This window comes from Bicyclus anynana, chromosome 7 (assembly GCF_947172395.1).
Source record: "Bicyclus anynana chromosome 7, ilBicAnyn1.1, whole genome shotgun sequence".
NCBI classification, from domain to species: domain Eukaryota; kingdom Metazoa; phylum Arthropoda; class Insecta; order Lepidoptera; family Nymphalidae; genus Bicyclus; species Bicyclus anynana.
In genome coordinates, this window is record NC_069089.1 from 11,978,232 (window position 1) to 11,997,872 (window position 19,641).

Genomic DNA, 19,641 nt, shown 5'->3' on the forward strand with positions numbered 1-19,641 from the left:
TAATTTTCTTAATGTGTGTAATATAGAATACATAAATAAATACATTTTAAGACAAATTAACGAAATGATAGATATTTAATAGATTTTTTTATACTTAAACACGATCTCATCACGTTAAGTATATTCTTAAAGTGAAACGTGTTTATTTGTTAAAAGCCTTTTCGCTCTTGTCTTAACGATGCTTAAGGCTTAAGAATAAGGAACCATATATATTTCGGGAAGTAATTCCAAACCCTACCATGTAAGAAATTAATAGCAAATTAGTTCCTTGCGAGTACTACATTTCTTTATAATAAAAACTTCCTATGCCCCCATATTCGTAGTTATTTCTATTTAATTTAACAAAACTAGATACAAACAGTCAGACCAGGCATTTTCAAACAGTAGGTATTTTATCAAATCACGAAAACTCGCAAATAAAATTCTTAACATAAAAATGGAATCGACTTTAAAGACGTATTTTAGTTATTTTGATTATAACACAATATTACTAAATCGATTTTCATGAAAATGTAATGAGACCAATCTGGAAGTATATATGTATACTCTTTCAAACAAAAAAAGAATTTTCAAAATTGGTTAATGAATGACGAAGTTCTGAGGTAACAAACATTAAAAAAAATACGCGTCGAATTTTGAACTTCATTTTTTTGAAATAGTGATATCTAGAAATAGTCAAATTGGCATTGCAATAGTGCTTGAAGACCATTTAATGACTATGAATTTTGATTTTGATTGTATTTATTGTATTTGAGAGTGACATTATTTTGTTTCTTTTCCAGGTAAGCTGCTCGTAAGACACTAGTAAGTCATATCTGGTATAAACAACACGGAGGACGTGATGTTCTCTGAGGTGAAAGGATTACAACGCTGTTCAACTCGTGAAACACAACGTTACTTGTAGGATAGCCTGTTATAGCCCGACCTACCTCTTTTTATTAAAGAAAGAAAGAAAGAAAATAAATTTATTCAAATCTAAAAGTTACAGACAGTCAGTACCCTATCCTTATGACAGCATGTCTGTCTGTAACCTAAAAGCTAGAAGTTTATAAGCCCTTGCTCCTACCAGAAGTAATTCGGCGAGTATGGTAGGCAACTATGGATCTAGGACTGAAGTGGCTTTGGGATTTAGCAGGTTTTAGTGGGAAAGTCTTAAAGTATGAACTTTAACGTTAATTTTCAAAGAGTTCTCGCAATGCTAAGTGACTGGCGACTAGGGACTTGATATCTCGTCACTATCATTCATCATCCTCTTTACCTTAACCCACTTATTAAATGTCAATCTCTTCCATTCGCTTTTACAGGTCACGCTTCTTTGACACATTCCAACCATCTCTTTTTTGGCCTTCCTCTCCTCTTGTGGTAATATATGCCAAATGTGAATGTGAGGAAAATATTAAATTTAGGACATCTTATTTACTTGGATAGTTGAAGGTCTGACCTCTCAAACCTGCTACTTCCCAAAGGCACAACGATCCAAACTTAATATCACACTAATATTATAAAGGCGAAAGTTTGTGTGTAAGTATGTTTGTTCTTCTTTTACGCTGCGGCTACTGGAGCGATTTGTCTGAAATTTGGAATGGAAATAAATTTTACTCTAGATTAACCCATAGGCTACTTTTCATGTCGGAGAAATCCATGGTTCCCGCGGGATTTCTGAAAAACTGAATTTCACGCGGACGAAGTCGCGGGCGTCCGCTAGTCTACCATATAAGAGCTAACAACTTTCAGCTTTTATAAAATGAAGGAGATGTGGATATTACAGGCTCTCATTCTACTACGTGTGTCGTAGCAACGTAGCCGCGTAAGCGTCGTAGCACCGTAGCGACCCCATCCGTAGTAAATCTTTTAATCTCTTTACAATGGTCCAACGTCATAAATTTGACATCTGTGACTTTTTTATTACGATATTCGAAAACGTGTCCCTCCCAACGGCATGATAAAATCGTATTTTATGGACGCGACACCAGTCAGTTCATTATTTTACTTCGTTTTATCTATTAAATTGACGCTTAAACCGTAACAAACTGTACGCACCGGCCTGTATGAAATCTATCAAAACGGCGATAAATTTCGCGTTGCATTTACGGTGTATAAAAAACACGTTTACGGAAGAAAAAAAAATGCAAATGTGTCATGAATAAGTAATTTATCTTAAAGGCCATTGTTAAAAATATTCAGTAGATTTTCAATATACAAAAGTTTCGTTACAAAAGATCTGAAGCGGGAGGTTAATGTTCATATTGTGATTTCTATGTATTTTCCTTGAATTGGTGCTATTAAAGGTCGCACAGGCGAGGGTCCCCGATGAATAGATAATATCCATTCGCTCCAGACCCTACCATGAGTTGCCGATTCTGAGAAATTGCAAACAACGCTATTATATTGTACTGAATTCGTGTCATTATATCACTTATTTCGTTTATTGTTTGCTTAGGTCGCATAGTGTAATGTGAAAACAGTGATTCTTATTTATGATTTTCGTTTTATTTACACTTTACATATTCATATATCGGTAAGTAGGTTATTTGTTCGGGATACAAACTTTTATTACACTTAAAAATATAGCAATAAAAAGTTAAATGTATCCGAAAATGTGAAAGAATCCGCGTCCGCTGAGTCTCCTGACCCAAGATCGATCCTCCTTCAGAAGAAAGTTTTCAGTTGGCTTTTATATTTATTTTGGTCGTTAAAATGATCATATTTTGATAAATATTTGTTTTCTGACACAATAATAGTTTTAGATCTTGGTCAAAATTTTGCTAACGTGCGCAGCGTCGCGTCGGTCACAGACAGCAAACAACTAAATTGTTTCAAAACGCGCATAGAACGATGTTTCAATATTTCCGAACCAGTACCCAACTTTTCTTAATAATGATCGTAAAATATAATTTTTACCTACTTCTTATTACACGCCCATAATATAATTGTTAATTATAACATGCACCTACTATAAGTACCAACACACGATACGTGAATGACATTAAGAGCGTGCAGCGCGTCGGTACGATATGGATAAAATTCGAAGCGCAAACGAGACGCCGAATTATGACTTTCACGTGAGTGAAAAGCACGAAGCGATTGACGCGCGACGCAAATTTTATGACGTGAGCGCCAAAACCATTTTTACCTAATTACAAGTAAATTAAACAACATAACGAAAAACAAAATGGCGATGTTCAAGATATATACCTAATTTTCTATACAAAACAAAAATTTAAGAAAATAAGTTTGCTTTTCCTGAGATTGAAAGCAAAATAGCAAAGCAATTGTGTAATTTGTTGTCATAACGAAGCTAACACTTTGAAATATCATTTACCCAAATATCAGGCTCCTAACTAATCCAGAATCTGAGATCCAGAACCATTTGTAACCACCAAATGATTATTGCACACTCTTAACATATTGTTAATTTATCTATGGTTTACATAACATTTCAGTAGCTAAAAACGTTTCTGGCGCACGATTTTTATAAGTATAGATAAAGATAGATGGGCACCCTTCAATATTCGTCCCAGCCATCCGACGCTATCATTGTAGCTCATTGTAGCCACTATCGCAAATTAACGATCTGAGGGCCCGTTCCGCAAAATGAGTTTTAGAGAGTGAACTCGTATTTTGGTAGGATAATACGTGATTTGTAATGAAATAATGAGGGTACGCCGTTATATATGGAGCTCAAGTGTCTGATAATAGAATTATTATAATGTTCAACCTGCTTTCTGTTACGTCCAATTACTTTGATAGTGCGAGAATATATGATTTCTTGGCTTTAATATATATATTTGACTAGCTATTTTGTCCGAGAAAAAATGATATATTCACTATGCTTAGGTGATCATTTTTTGAAGATAAAACGGGTATTGTAAGTTATCCTTAAAATATAGATTATACATATATGTCATCAAGGTACAATTCTCTTTCTATTATATTATTTTTATTAAGAATTAGATCAATTTTCTTATATTTTGTTTAAAATCTACTTGAATTTTAACAACATATCTCAATATATATATCAAAAATATATATCAAAACATTAGTTTAAAGTTGATACAGCCTGTCTCCACAACATGAAACCAAGTTATACTCCAAAATTGTTTAACTTAAAACTTACCTAGGCGTTGATAAGACAGTTTATCAGTTCGTATATATTTGTTTGAGACAATTTATAATATTATATAAATAAGTCAGTCAGTATGTAGATGTACAGATCGTAAAACAACACAGTTATAAGAAGAGAACTTACGGTAGGTAATGAAAATACACTTTCCTTTATTGCGACACTCTTAATACTGATTTTCTTTTCTCCAACTCGAACATTTTATGCTCATCCCCGAAACTTTAGCAATCCACTTATATCAACCGTGAAACGCTAAGCAAATATAAAAAAAAAGTTTCTATGTTTAATCTTCAGGCTTTAAGGAATCCCCATTGATATACCACGCCGACGTTGCTTTTAATAATCCACGTAGACATAATTTTTATTTATATACGACTTAGGAAACTGAATATATTTGTGATTTACAATCTTATGACTTCGCTTATCTCTTTCCCGTATGAGTTTTTGGTCGTTCATTTTGCGGGGGAACGTACTTATTGCAAAGGAATATATTTTGTTCACGAGTAACTTTTGCACACTCTACGTTAGAACATTCAAGGTGAAATTTCCAGATACTGTTTCGCTTGTCGTTGTTTCTTCCCTTACGGAGCTTATTTGTGAAGTAGATGGGTGAAATACATAATTTCGCTCGCCCTACAGACATATTTGTAGCTTACACCGTTGAAGCGCGTAGGGAATTCTTATCTACCAAACGCAGCACTTTGATTACGAAAGAATGGAATATTTTAACATTACGTCGCTTGCTTTGTTATTTCTGACTCGTGTATGTTATTGTGACATGAGTAATTTACGTCATAAAAAGTAGTGATGTACCTATTTTTTACTCGTAATAAATAAACAAGTCGTTTGCTTGGAAAAGTAAACGTTGCGATGAATATTGTCAATAAATAAATATTAAGGATCCTAAACATTAAAAAGAAGGAATACGAACTGCTATGGCTGATCACCATCACCATCACCATTATCATCGTTATTATCATCATCATCATCATATCAGCCGATGGACGTCCACTTCAGGACATAGATAGGCCTTTTGTAGGGACTTCCAAACATCACGAACCTGTGCCGCGTCCACCCATCAAATTCCTGCTTGATATATTTATCAGCAATGGATCCCTAGGTAAGATTACTATAAATAAATAATTATCAAAGAGGACTGTGGTCAGTAGGATTCCCCAGGTTGGCCTCTGGATTTCCTAGTCAGAAAAATAAGACAGTTAACCGACGTAGAAGCAACTAGTTTATATTTTATTTTGCGTACTTCACAATATAATATCCTACGGGATTAAGTAGTGGAACAAGGCTGCAGATATAAAAACCATTATATGAGGAAAATGTTTTAAAATGTTCAATATACAACGTGTCCCAAAATTCAACGATAAGCGGGCGCCAAAAGATTGACCTGCTCATGAGCACTTAAGGAAAAATAATAAAAAAAATATACCTAAATTTTTTTTTTAGTTACAAAATAAATTTTAAAATTCTTTGAAAATTTACACCTTGTATGATATTTTGAACTACCGCAGCTACAATTTCTTAAATATGCTTAAGATTTTTTTTGTATCGGAACCTAAGTAGTACTACTATTCACCACAACTCTTAAAAACACCACAATGCCCGCAGTTTTTACACAAAAAAATATCAAAATATTTTTTTTCCCTCAAATTTTTAAAGATTTTTACTTTCAGTCTACTTTGACTCATGGTCTTGCAAAAAAAAGTATGAACACCGCTATGGCAAGTTATTTTCAAAGTTGACGCAACTAATCAAGATTTCAAAATAGTATAATACCCTAGGATAACTAGTCACAAAAAAAAATATGCGTACCATTTGTAAACAAGAACCAAATTTCTTAATTGTTCTTGTTGTTAGTAATAAATTTTACTATGTTCCAAAAATGTGTTTGTTATTTTAATTACACAACATTAAAGTAAATGTTCGAATTGTTTTCCACCGGCATTAATACAGGCACGACATCGCCTTAAAAACGACCGTTTTATTTTTCGCGCATATCTTCTAGCATTGATATGTGCCGCAGCCTGAGTGATTTTTTGCCGAAGCTCGTCCAATGTCGTAATCGGTTTTGCGTAGATCCTGTCTTTGAGACAACCCCAATAAAAGAAATCCAGGGGGTTTAGGTCGGGTGATCGGGGTGGCCATAGGATAGGACCAAGTCGCCCGATCCAACGCCCCGGATACTCGTGGTCTAGGTATTGTCTCACAGGACGAGCGTAGTGAGCTGGGCAACCATCATTTTGATACCACATATTTTGAAGGTCGCTTAGGGGGACGTCTTCTAGTAATTCTTGCAAATCATTTTGTAAAAAGTTCAAATAACTGTCCCCATCTAAGTTTCCTTGTAATTCAAAAGGCCCAATCACTTTTCCATTTAAAATGCCCGTCCATAAGTTGACCTTAAATTGATATTGGGATTTGTCTTCTCTCATCAGGTGCGGATTCTCATTGCTCCAGCTGTGTAGGTTGTGAAGATTTAAATAGCCATCTTTCTTGCAGGTTGTTTCATCCGACCATAGTACTTTATCCAAGAACTGAGGATCTTCCCGATGCTTTTGAAGCATCACTCGGCAAAATGCGATCCGCAGTGGATAGTCCCGTGATAGTAACGTTTGTACACGTCTGTAATGATATGGGTGTAGCCGATGACGTTTTAGTATTCGATGTGCTGAACTTTTTGGGATTTGAGGTAGTTGAATCAATGTTTATTTCATTGAGAACTTCTTCATCGCATTCCGATCTAGGTCTTCCAGCGTTTCTTCTAGCTGACGGCAAACGACCCTCCGAAAACGCTTGATGCACATTCATAAATACCCGATAATCTGGATATCTTTGAGCGTTTGGGTACCTTTCTCGATACAATCTGCTAGCAGCGTTAGCATTGCACCGACATTCTCCATAAATGAGATGCATGTTAGCGTATTCCATCGGCGTGTATGGTTGCGGCATGATAACGCTAAACAGTCCAAAATACACCAAAAGTCCAATTCACAAAACACAGGCACAGTCCAAAATAATGCCAGGTCAGTTCAGTTTGCAGATCACTTAAGTCCAGTCCAAAATGCAAAGCCAAAAGTCGTTAGTACGAGAGCCACGTCAATTGAATACGGAAAGTTGCGCAGTAAACAAAGGAGCAGAGCGTACTGACTTGCTGGGAACAGGATTTTCTTTACCTGCATCATTGTCATTCAACAAAGAACATCTGTCTATCCCTCTCTAACGTATACTTATCGCTATCTTTCTCTCTCTCTCTCTCTCTTATTTTTAAATGTTATCGTTCGTTCCATTAAAATTCTAGGAAATTGCAACGTATGACTCACATCATTTTGTGCATAAAGTAAAAGTGATTTCTAGGAGCAAAAACATTTTAGAAATTTAGTTCTTGTTTACAAATGGTACGCATATTTTTTTTTTGCGACTAGTTATCTTAGGGTATTATACTATTTTGAAATCTTGATTAGTTGCGTCAACTTTGAAAATAACTTGCCATAGCGGTGTTCATACTTTTTTTTGCAAGACCATGAGTCAAAGTAGACTGAAAGTAAAAATCTTTAAAAATTTGAGGGAAAAAAAATATTTTGATATTTTTTTGTGTAAAAACTGCGGGCATTGTGGTGTTTTTAAGAGTTGTGGTGAATAGTAGTACTACTTAGGTTCCGATACAAAAAAAATCTTAAGCATATTTAAGAAATTGTAGCTGCGGTAGTTCAAAATATCATACAAGGTGTAAATTTTCAAAGAATTTTAAAATTTATTTTGTAACTAAAAAAAAAATTTAGGTATATTTTTTTTATTATTTTTCCTTAAGTGCTCATGAGCAGGTCAATCTTTTGGCGCCCGCTTATCGTTGAATTTTGGGACACGTTGACGTTGATTTATTATGACGCGAATCTCTTCTTGAAAATTTAAAGAAATTTTTAAATCTTCTGTGTGAAGTTCCAGATTTCTTAAAGGGTTTGACTTAACAAAATCCTTAAGTTTTGAATTCTTGCGACATTAATTTAAAACACATCCGAAAGGGTGCTAGAGTTTGTTTGCAACAGAAATGCTGTCAATATTTTATTGACTTGTATTGATAAATATTTTCTATTACCACACTAATATTATAAAGGCGAAAGTTTGCGTGTGTATGTTTGTATCTCCTTTACGCATCGGCTACTGAAGCGATTTGGCTGGAATTTGGAATGGAAGTAGATTTCACTCTGGTTTAACACATAGGCTACTTTTCATCCCGGAAAAATCCATGGTTACCGTGGGATTTGTGAAAAACTGCGTCCGCTAGTATTAAATAAATATTTTCATCTTAACACCAAGAAGTTTTTGCTATTCCAGCAACTTATTTCGATCATCGAAATCGGATTCGGATCGAACGCCGTCCCCTCCCATATCATCATTTATTCATCTGCCCATGAATACTTAAATTCAATCGTGAGCTAAGAAACAAGCTTGCTTAATGATGTTTTAGTTATGTTGAGTGTTGGTTAATGCATTAAGACTCAACACATCTTTACAATCAATTAATCATAATATAAGCAATATAAATCCCTCGATGGGCCAGTGGTTAGCTTATATGGCTTTAGATCAGGGGTTTTTTTCATTAGCTGACAACATTAATTAAGAATTTTTATCATGGCAACATGCTTGTAACTCACACCCTGACAGATTGTCAGTGATCCAAAGTAAATATTAAAGGCCCATTTTGGGACATGTCCTTTGTGGTATTGTATTTCTGGATCTACTAACCGATTTTCGAAATTCTTATACCAGTAGAAAGCCACGTTATTTGTGAATGTCATAGGCTATATTTTATAACCGTATTCTTACGGGAACGGGAACTACGCGGGTGAAACCGTGCGGCGTCGGTTTCAATATAATTTCGTTTATATTGAAGTTATAATGTATACAAAGTGAACATTGTATGCAGGTTGTTAAAACAGCAGCGTCCTATCCGATAGTGATATATTTACGGCTACCATTGACGATTTTATAGTTTCATCCTCTAATATCCTCGTAGAGCCCAGCATAAAAGTTGTAATCGTAAAATTTACTCAACAAAAACATATTATATGCGAAAAAGGCAAAATTCGTTATGAACGAAGTTTAGGTTACCTATACAGCTAAGATCTAATAGGACCCATGTTCTCAATACATTTTCTAATATAAAATTAGTAATTTTAGTCATCAATACGCTAAAAAGCACTTTTAAAGCACTTAATATATTAAACAGCAATTTATAGCTTTACAATAATTGCTATGATATTTTGTGTAGGCGACTTAATATTTAGATACGAATAATTTTATTTATATTTATCTCAATTTGCTTGTATACAAATCATATATTGATCAGTTTAATTATGTTAAACTACATTTTAAGCCCTTCTATACTGCACTTCAATTGTGTCATAGAATTTCATTTATCCAAGCAAACAATTTGATTAAAAATGTGGTCTAAACTTATAAATAAGGTATCTTACGAGTATGGATTTATCTTTGACAACTATTATCGTTGTGAAAATTTGCAATAAAAAGTTAATTATTTAGCTATTATTTGCTAATAATCATTATTTGCCAGATTCGGTCAATTTTATTCTTTTTAAGGCCTAGCAAGTGTCAAGGGAACGCAGCTAGACAACTTGAACACTTCTAATAAAGGATCTGACGACGGTCTAAAATTACCACTTAAAGATAGTGACTTGGAAAGTGTTTTGAGACAATGTCACGTGTATTGCTTTTGAAATAATGGATTGCCTTTCTTATTTAATTTAGTTAATAGAACACATTAGTCGTTTCTCATATTAAAAGGAGGACTATACGTAAATTTTAATTAGGTTGATTAATAAAAATATCAGTAGTCCGATTACAGTGTTTTATTGCAAATAAAACACAATTATAAACATAAGAGACAGTAGAACATAATTATAATCATAAGAGCACTATGTTACTCGTTAATAATGTGGCTTTCCATAAGTGAAATATTTTTTTAAATCGTTCTAGTATTTTAACCTCCTAGTAAAAAAACAAAAGATGAAATCTTACCTATGTATGTAATATTAATCAAGATTACAATAATTAATTTGGGACGTTAAATAAAGTTACTTTAAACATACTATAGACACAGGTATTCCTCCGAGATACCTACAATATTAATTAACTTGTTTGTATATCAGAGACGGAAATATCTAAGAGCCTTAGCATTATTAATATCCTCAAGAACCATTTCCTTCCTAAAACAATTTGAGGGACACGAGAACATCCCGATACGAGTGTGTTTGTGCTGGCAATATAAACTTGACCCTATTCCGTGTTAGTGCCATTGTTTATTGTTTATCTCATGTTTGTTTGTAATAATATTCCACTAATATATGTAGGGATTTTGTGCATAATATTTTTATTGAAATTAAACTTAGCGTCAGTGTAGTCATTTATTTAGATAGAAATTATCTTGCTATTATTTTTTGCCAGGCGCTTCGTTAGAGTAATGTTCAATTTAGTTTCTTTATTTTGGTACTTTCTTGTTTGTTCAGAAACTGATTTAAAGGTATCTACGACCGCCTCCGTGGCGCAGTGGTATGCGCGGTGGATTTACAAAACGGAGGTTCTGGGTTCAAACCCCAGCAAATTGAGATTTTATTTTACCACCCTACCGGCAAAGACGTACCACCAAGCGATTTAGCGTTCCGGTACGATGTCGTGTTGAAAACCGAAAGGGGTGTGGATTTTCATCCTCCTCCTAACAAGTTAGTCCGCTTTCATCATAGATTGCATCATCACTTACCATCAGGTGAGACTGTAGTCAAGGGCTAACTTGTAAAGAATAAAAAAAAATTTGTTTTATTAGCAACTGCTTACGGGTAGATAATAATCAAAAAATATATTTTTGTAATTATGGTTTATTATTACTTAAAATATTTATTGATGGCTAACGATTATTCAAATTCACACTTACACCTACTCGTATACATACATCTTACTATTGAAGTGAAGCACAACCCTCATCATAAAACAGGCCGTACATAACATTTATTCATACCTCAACACGTAGCATAGGTTGTAGAAGTCAAACTGCAACGCACGTGCCGCTATTCATTAGGGTGACGCGTTCGACATCAGAGTCTAATCTTGTCGTGCGAACTACGTACGGTAATAATTGACGCTCGAATTGCATCTGTAACGAGATAGTACTTAATTCAACTTTTGAAGACGTTTTAGCTTTGGTGTACACAAAAGTGTACAGACAGGCACGTTTCTATATAATCTTTTTAGCATAAAAATGGAACCAGCCTCAAAGATCAGTTATTTTAACACAAAATTACTTAACCGATTTTCATGAAAATGTATACTCTTTCTTCTTAAATTTAAAAATATGCCAATGAGATTGAATGTGAACAATAAATACATGGCTGTACGTCGTAAGACCTTTGCCTTATATTTTCCGGAAAGAAAAAAGCTAAAAAAAATATTACATCAAAGTGCGACCTCTGTAAAATATGCTGGCCAGTAATCTTCCAAGTTCTAAATTTAAAAAACATAGTTGAACAAAGATGGTTCTTTGTTTTTAGTGCGCAGTTTTATTTCAGTGCAAATTAAATCAGCCACCTTCCGTTCGTAAACATCTTTTTACGCAAACAAAATAACTCAAGATGCAGGTAGGTGAATATAAAAAGTACACTTGTCAAATGCCAGTGTTCTTTTCGTAACAGTTCTAAATGACGTGTCTTGTCTTAATTACTTTTAAATCTTCTTTCTTCTAACGTTAAGCTTTCGAATTTGTTTTTTTTATTTTTCTGCGAATAGTTTTGTTAAGAGCTTCGCAAAATGATATTCAAGTTTAGTGAATTGTTGTCGCGACTGCAGTACGTTTGCGATGAGCGGAATAATGTCGATACCAGCACTACGAACAAGGTATTTTTTTAATCATTTCAATGTATCATCTAAAACACTAGTGTTAAGAATGTACAGATTAATCTATAGCTATTATTTTTATTTCATAAATGAATAATTATTCCGACCAACGATATTTTATATTATAGATTAACTTGAATTAAGAATTGTTACGTGCCTACAAAATCACCGCAAAAGTGATCCGAATTTAGCTACTCCACTGAGCACACACATGCACAATTTTGTGTTTAATACCATTATAATACATGTATGTATTTACAGTTTCTGAACACATAGCTCGACATTGTAGACAATGTTTAGGTATCATTTGATGTAACTTATGTTGTTTACTATGCGACTCAATGAAATTGTCAGTAAGCCACTTTTGTTCGCCTCAGTTTTGACGCGCTAGTTACATAATTTTATTATAATTTTTTTTCTTTATTCTTTCCCGTAGGGAACAGGCAAAGATTTACACCGTACATCCATGTCTTAATCTGTATTATAAATTACACAAGTCAACAAAAAAAAAAAATTTTTTTGGGTTTGTTATTAAATTAATATTTTCTGATTTTTTACAACTAAAAGTAACCAGAAACTTCGTTCTTTGCAAATAAAGTTTGCTTTTGTACAATTTACGATGAAAAATAAATATTTTAATATTTTGGCAGACAGTTTGAGGTGCAAGGGTTTTAACACGCTAGAGACGGAGTTGGTGGGGGGTTACAGGTGTGAAGCGGGGACCGGCAGGTAGTCTCGGTAGTATGCGCGTGAGCATTACCAAGAAACGACGTTATTTGTGTGGCGCGAAATCTAAAATGGCTTCCAAAAAGTGTAAAAATGACGTTAACTCTTTTTGTTATATTTGCGGCGAATTCATTAAAGTAAGAGCTATGAAATTCAGTTTGTCGTCAAATGTAAAACTCTGTGAAGCTTATGAAGCTTATTTTAATCTTCCCATTCGAAGTCAAGATAAAATATGGGCACCTAAATTCTCATGTAGTTACTGCAAAAACACATTAGAAGGTAAGAGAGTACATCATAACTTTCAAGGATACTAATCGCAAGAAAAGTACGATATGTTATAACCTGTGTGTATATGTATATACGTTTATATGTATGTTATTTTTTTTCAGCTTGGTATCGAGGAGAAAAAAAAAGTATGAAGTTTGCAGTACCAAGAATATGGAGGGAGCCCACTAATCACATCAGTGATTGCTACTTTTGTCTTGTCAATCCACGTAAGCGTCGGGCTGGCAAAAATGCCAAAAAGATTCAGTACCCAGAATTGCCATCAACAACCGCTCCGGTACCCCACAGTGAACATTTTCCTGTGCCTTCTCGTTCCAATTTGAAGGAAGAGCTCCCGCTATCACAAGATTGTAGTAGTAGCGAAGGCAGCGAATTCTTAATCAAATCAGTGTCTGTTGAACCACATCTTATTAATTCAGAAGAGTTTAATGATTTAGTAAGAGACTTAAACCTACCTAAAATTAAAGCAGAAATATTAGCTTCACGGCTAAAACAGTGGAATTTGCTCAAGCAGGATGTTAATATAAGTGATCAAAGAAAGCGTCATGAAATATTTTCTGGATTTTTTACAAAGAAAGACGGACTGTGTTATTGCAATGACGTGAAAGGTTTATTTGATGCGATCGGAATCCCTTGTGTTTCTTCTGAGTGGCGTCTTTTCATCGACAGCTCTACAAAAAGTTTAAAAGCAGTCCTCCTTCACAATGGAAATAAATTTCCATCACTACCTTTGGCTCATTCTGCAATGCTCAAAGAAAATTACGAAAGCGTTAAAATGGTGCTTCAAACTTTAAAGTATGAAGAGTATGCTTGGCCAGTTATAGGGGATTTCAAGATGGTAGGTTTTCTGGTGGGTATGCAAGGCGGATACACTAAATATCCATGCTATCTTTGCTTATGGGACAGTAGAGCTGACACACTTCACTACAAGCAGCAGTTATGGCCAGAACGGATCGAGTTCCAGATAGGAAAACATAATGTCAAGAATGAACCGATTGTGAAGGCCGATCATATTTTGATGCCTCCATTGCATATTAAATTAGGCCTCATGAAGCAATTTGTGAAGGCTCTTCGTCAAGATTCTCCAGCTTTTGAATACTTAAAGAGTTTTTTCCCTAAACTTTCAGAGGCTAAAGTTAAAGCTGGTATTTTCGTCGGTCCACAAATTAAGAAAATAATGGCCAGTGAAAAATTCCCAGAGCTACTGAACGCTCACGAAAAACAAGCGTGGCTCAGCCTTAAAGCAGTGATCCATGGCTTTCTTGGCAATAAAAAAGCTGCAAATTATAAAGAGCTCATTTCTAATATGCTTGAGAATTTCAAACTCATGGGATGCAGAATGTCCCTTAAAGTACATATGCTACATGCTCACTTAGACCAGTTTAAAGATAACTTAGGGGCATACTCAGAAGAGCAAGGAGAACGCTTTCACCAAGATATGATAAACTTTGAACAACGTTATCAAGGACAATATAATGAGAATATGATGGGTGACTACATTTGGAGTCTAATACGAGAAGGTTCCTACTCACACAGAAGAAAAACAAAAAATATTCATTTCTAAAGTTTCTTACTGATTCTTTTTATGTATTTGGAGATTTATCTTTATTGTTCTTTGTAAATAAAGGTGATTAACATATAAATTAAAGTTCTTTTTCTTGCCTTTGTATTCTACTGATTTAAAAATATAAGATTTTCTTAAAATTAGAAATTGCGTTCTGGTTGCTACAAAAGCAAACTTTATCAAATAAAAGTATTTTTTTATTGTTAAGTTAGACATTATTAATCTAAATCAGCACCACAGAACTCAGACTCAAAAATCGTGTTTACTTGTGTTATAACTTTGGTCTCGGCAGTCATTGTTCCGCCATATTTACTTTCATACAAATATACAAAAATGGCGTCTAAAAAATGAGATATAGTGCCTCGTTAGTCTAGTGATTAGCCTCGTGGTTTTGAATCACCAGGTCCCGGATTCAAATCCTGGATAGGCCTATAAATACTTACTGAGATTTTCTAAGAAATATTCAGTAAAAATTCTCAACCTGAAGCGGGAAGTTGGAGTATTACACCCCCATGCTTCAGTGAGATAGTTAAGAAGATAGAATCTGGAGCTTAGGCCCACCACGCTGCTTCAATGTGGGAGATAATATTTTTGACTACTTAACACTATCAGATGTTAATGACGACATAATGAATTACCAACTTCCCAACCCTGGGCTGAAAATTTGCACTCTAAATTTGTAGAAATAAGCTCAGTATTGCATAGCCCGACACAGGACTATGCAATACTAACAATTTTGACGGCCTCAGTAGCGCAGTGGTATGCGCGGTGGATTTAATGACGAAGGTCCTGGGTTCGATCCCCGGCTGGGCCGATTGAGGTTTTCTTAAATTGGTCCAGGTCTAGCTGGTGGGAGGCTTCGGCCGTACTTACCACCCTACCGATAAAGACGTACCGCCAAGCGATTTAGCGTTCAGGTACGATGTCGTGTAGAAACCGAAAGGAGTGTGGATTTACATCCTCCTCCTAACAAGTTAGCCCGCTTCCATCTTAGACAGCATCATCACTTACTCTCAGGTGAGATTGTAGTCAAGGGCTAACTTGTAAAGAAAAAAAAAGGACTTGAAGCCAGAACCTCGTGATGGTGTGGCGAACGAACTCTTTCGTTCGCCCACTTTAGGTTAGGCCATCTACATTCACATTCCAGATTCATTTCATATTTAGAATTCCCCCGAACGCGCATGCGTGTATATATTGTTTCGCCCATCCATTACTTCTTTACCACTTCTTCATTCCACACCGTTTCACCTATATGTTAACCTTTTATTTTATATCCATTTACAATATTGTTATAATCAGTGAAATAATAAATACCTATACCAATCAACATCGTCGCCTTATATCAATATACTAATAACAAACCTCAATGGCGATAATCCGAAGACATATAACTAATCTTGTTTTACGTTGTGAAATACTAATGCTAAACCACTGGACCAAATAACAATATAACAAACACTATATTTCACTAATATAGTGTTGTAATAGTGAATATAGTATGTACTATATTCACTATTATACTAGTAAATTTAAATAATTTATTTTCAAAAAGAATATTTAAATGCACAAAATAAACACAGTGTTGTTAAACAATAGGCTTTTAAATTCTTATTGTTAACATACGACAGTTTAAGAGTCATTTTTTTTTTAAAAGAACTAAGTATATAAGCAATTCCTAGCATAAAACGCTCAAAACAATTCATAACACTTTTATCCCCCAATTGCAATCTCCTTGCGACGATTTGTTAGGTCCGCATCTGTCTTGGTGGAACTTTGGTTTCGCTAGTTGCATTTGCCGAGTCACGGACTGAGCATTTATCAACGTATGGTTGCGAGTGTTGCCAGCACCTGGACGTTGCCACTGTTTTCTAAAATGTGTTTCTGTTTTTTTTTTTTAACTATTAGCTGGTGTTATTCGTTACAAGTGGATATGTTGTGCTTAATGGTACTTGTAACTCATGTAGACATGGAATTCGACAGGTATTTTACAAGTTAGTTCTAAATATATTATTACTTTGGTAGGATGTACAAAACATTCCTTACGGTCTATAGAAAACACATGATTAAAACTAATATTAATTGTCTTGTATTTAGTTTTTTATTAATACGTCTATACTAATATTATAAGGTCTAAAGTTTATAAGTTTCTAACAATTTTTTGTAAGGGGTAATCTTCATAACTACTGTACCGATTTTAAAAATTCTTTCACCAGTAGAATGCTACGTTATCGGGGAGTGCTATAGGCTATATTTTATATTTCTATCATATATAACTACTGAGTTATCACGGGTTTTCTCGTTAGAAATAAAATTAAAATGTCTGTCTGTGATTTTGAAAATAACTCTGTTTATTTGTTTACGAGTAGGTAATTAATTGCACAATACTTCTATACTAATGATAATGATAAAAATTGAAATGTTTTATTTTTGGAATACCTACAATTATTATTGTTTTACTTTTTATTGTAATATTGATCTATGTGGGTTTATTTCGACGAATGCAACAAATATCCAGTATTCGTCTGACTGTGTCGGCTAAAAACTGATCACAAACATAAATCAAATGGCACTGAGAGGCCGGAAATTGATAGTGCTCTGTCCTCTCTCCCTGTATTATAACCAGACGGGTTTTTAGTTGTATAATACCGACGTTTGAATCCATTGCAACTTAGTTTTGGATACTGTTAGGTATATCCTATATTATTTTTAAAGAGGTGGATAAGATATCCATGAGATTTTATTAAATAACGAGTCTTATTTTTGTGTTTTTCTTGATGGATGACGCGGCTAGAATTGCCTACATTTTTTCAGAAAAAATATAGGCTTTTACAGATTTAGCTATAAAAGAATATAGTAAGTACGCCTAAATAAAACATAGCATTTTATAGAATAAGCTAAAGTTTAATAACGGTGAAGGAAAACATCGTGAGGAAACTTGCATACCAGATAAATTTCTCAATTCTCTGCGTGTGTGAAGTATTGGCCTAACCCCTCTCATTACGAGAGGAGACTCGAACTCAGCAGTGAGCCGAATATGGGTTGATAATGATGACTAATAGAATAAGCAAAAAATATAGAATTTTTGCGTACTAAAAACTATCAAAAAGACCTATAAAATGTTTAATTAAAAACTAGCCCGCACAATGAAAAGGTTTAAGGTAATAAACTTCAGACGTCTGTCAAACACATTTAGAAATCCAGTGTAATCGCAATTGTTTCGAAACAGTTTTAAATTTCATACTGGAACTGGTGGCATTAACGTTTAATGTACCGACAATACGACTAGTAAAAACTTCGCCACTAGACGATCTTAGGGTAACCATGTAAAACTATTTACTCTTTGGTTAAGAGACTATAATTTTGAATATTTCTTAGGACTTGCGCAATAAAATAAGTTTTGTGGCTTTTAATTGAACCTAAACTATTCCCGGTTGAAACAATTTACTTTTAATGTCGACGCAAATCAGATTTCTCATCGAGTCCTTGTTAATTTTAATTGAACCTAAACTTTCATGTAAAGAAGCAGTAATTTTGATATAAAACCTCTAGTCACAAACTATACAACCATCATAACTGTTTTGCATACATATTTAATGTTCAATGCATACCAGTTCCTTTATTTCAAATCGTTGTATTTTTTATTGCATTTTTGAGCAATAGGTACTAAATCTTAAAACATTGATTTTTGGTATATTTTTAGAAAACACACATCACATCTTATAGTAGATAGAAGTCGTCTATGTCTACATCTACGGTGGTAGTCGAGACCGAAGCCTGGTTATAGACGACCAGACTTACGTGAACCTGGTTACCCTACTCTCCCTGTAAATGCTAGGACGACTTTAACTGCACTTTAACGTCCTAAAAAGCAAATTTCAATAACCTTTGGAACTTCGAAACTATTACGCTTCCAAGTTTTTGAGAGATTGATCAAATAGCTTACCGCTTTTTACCGTTAGATTCATAGCCTGTGATTGCCAGAACTTCGTGATTTTAAAATCTTTTTAACAAAAAAATTGAACCGACTTCAAAATCACAAAAATAAACTAAAAGCGAAAAATAAAGCGAAAGAACCACGGGACAGGACTGTCTTTGCATCCTAAAAGTTCGTGATTTAATCGTCATATGTTAATGCATCACTGTGTTGGCACCGCCTGTACGATGTTATTTTCGTTTTTTAGTTTGTTTTATGATTTTGGAGTCGGTTAAAATCTTTGGTATAGTGAACAATACGGCAATTGTACGGGAAATTTCGTTATTTTCATTTTAAGACAAAACTACTGACCCGGTTTTCAAACAAAAAAAGAATTTTCATAATCGGTTGAGAATTGACGATGTTATAAGGTAACTAACAAGGTTTGATTTTGAGACGTAGGTAGATTTCAAGAGAGCAGTCTCTCAACCTTCACGTATAATCAAATATTAAACCATATATAGCTGTAAGTAGCAATATCAAACAAACGTTTAGTATTTTCTATAAATGGCGAAGGTGTGGTCGCTACAGGCTCTCAGACCACGATATAGTACAGGAAAACGTGATTATACATCCTGTAGTAATCAATAGTTAAGTGTACTATTCCCGGGGTATAGAAAAAAAAACGTACGCATACCGGTGAATGCTTCACTCAATTATAAAATTGCAAATTACTCAATATAAATACGTAAAGACAAATCCTTACGTATTCATATTGAGTTTATTTCGCGTCATTACGTCACGGCAATCTGTAGGTACATTATTAATAAAAAAGTATGCACACCTCCCCCATATATGGACTTTTAAAATATTCAAGCGATGTATTTGGCGTGGTGCACTCAAATCTACGGGCGCATCGAACAGCGACGCGTCATCAAACACATTGAATGTAGTTGTAGTGTTCCGTACGTACTGGTAGTCATAGATGTAATGAAAAGTCCAGATGCCGCCTCCAGAACTCTGACGCACCTCAATGATGCCAGTCGCTTATAAACGTACACCGACACACAGTTGTACATATGAAGAAAACTTCTCAAAGAAAAAATCCTTCCT

The 19,641-nt window shown here is 34.4% G+C and overlaps 1 protein-coding gene across 8 annotated transcripts in view; it reads left to right on the forward strand.

Moving 5' to 3' along the window:
- The window catches only part of LOC112055597 (polypyrimidine tract-binding protein 2), a 594,474-nt gene that overhangs the window by 430,705 nt on the left and 144,128 nt on the right, over positions 1 to 19,641 (forward strand). The window contains exon 1 of one of the 8 annotated variants that reach the window (XM_052882552.1): positions 11,887 to 12,040. The exons of 6 other annotated variants lie outside the window; for them this stretch is intronic. In XM_052882552.1, the coding sequence (XP_052738512.1) occupies positions 11,954 to 12,040 (87 nt within the window). In that variant the 5' untranslated portion in view covers positions 11,887 to 11,953. Of the gene's footprint in view, positions 1 to 11,886; positions 12,041 to 19,641 lie in introns of those variants that run through there. One more of the 8 variants, XM_024095800.2, reaches the window with a different exon arrangement.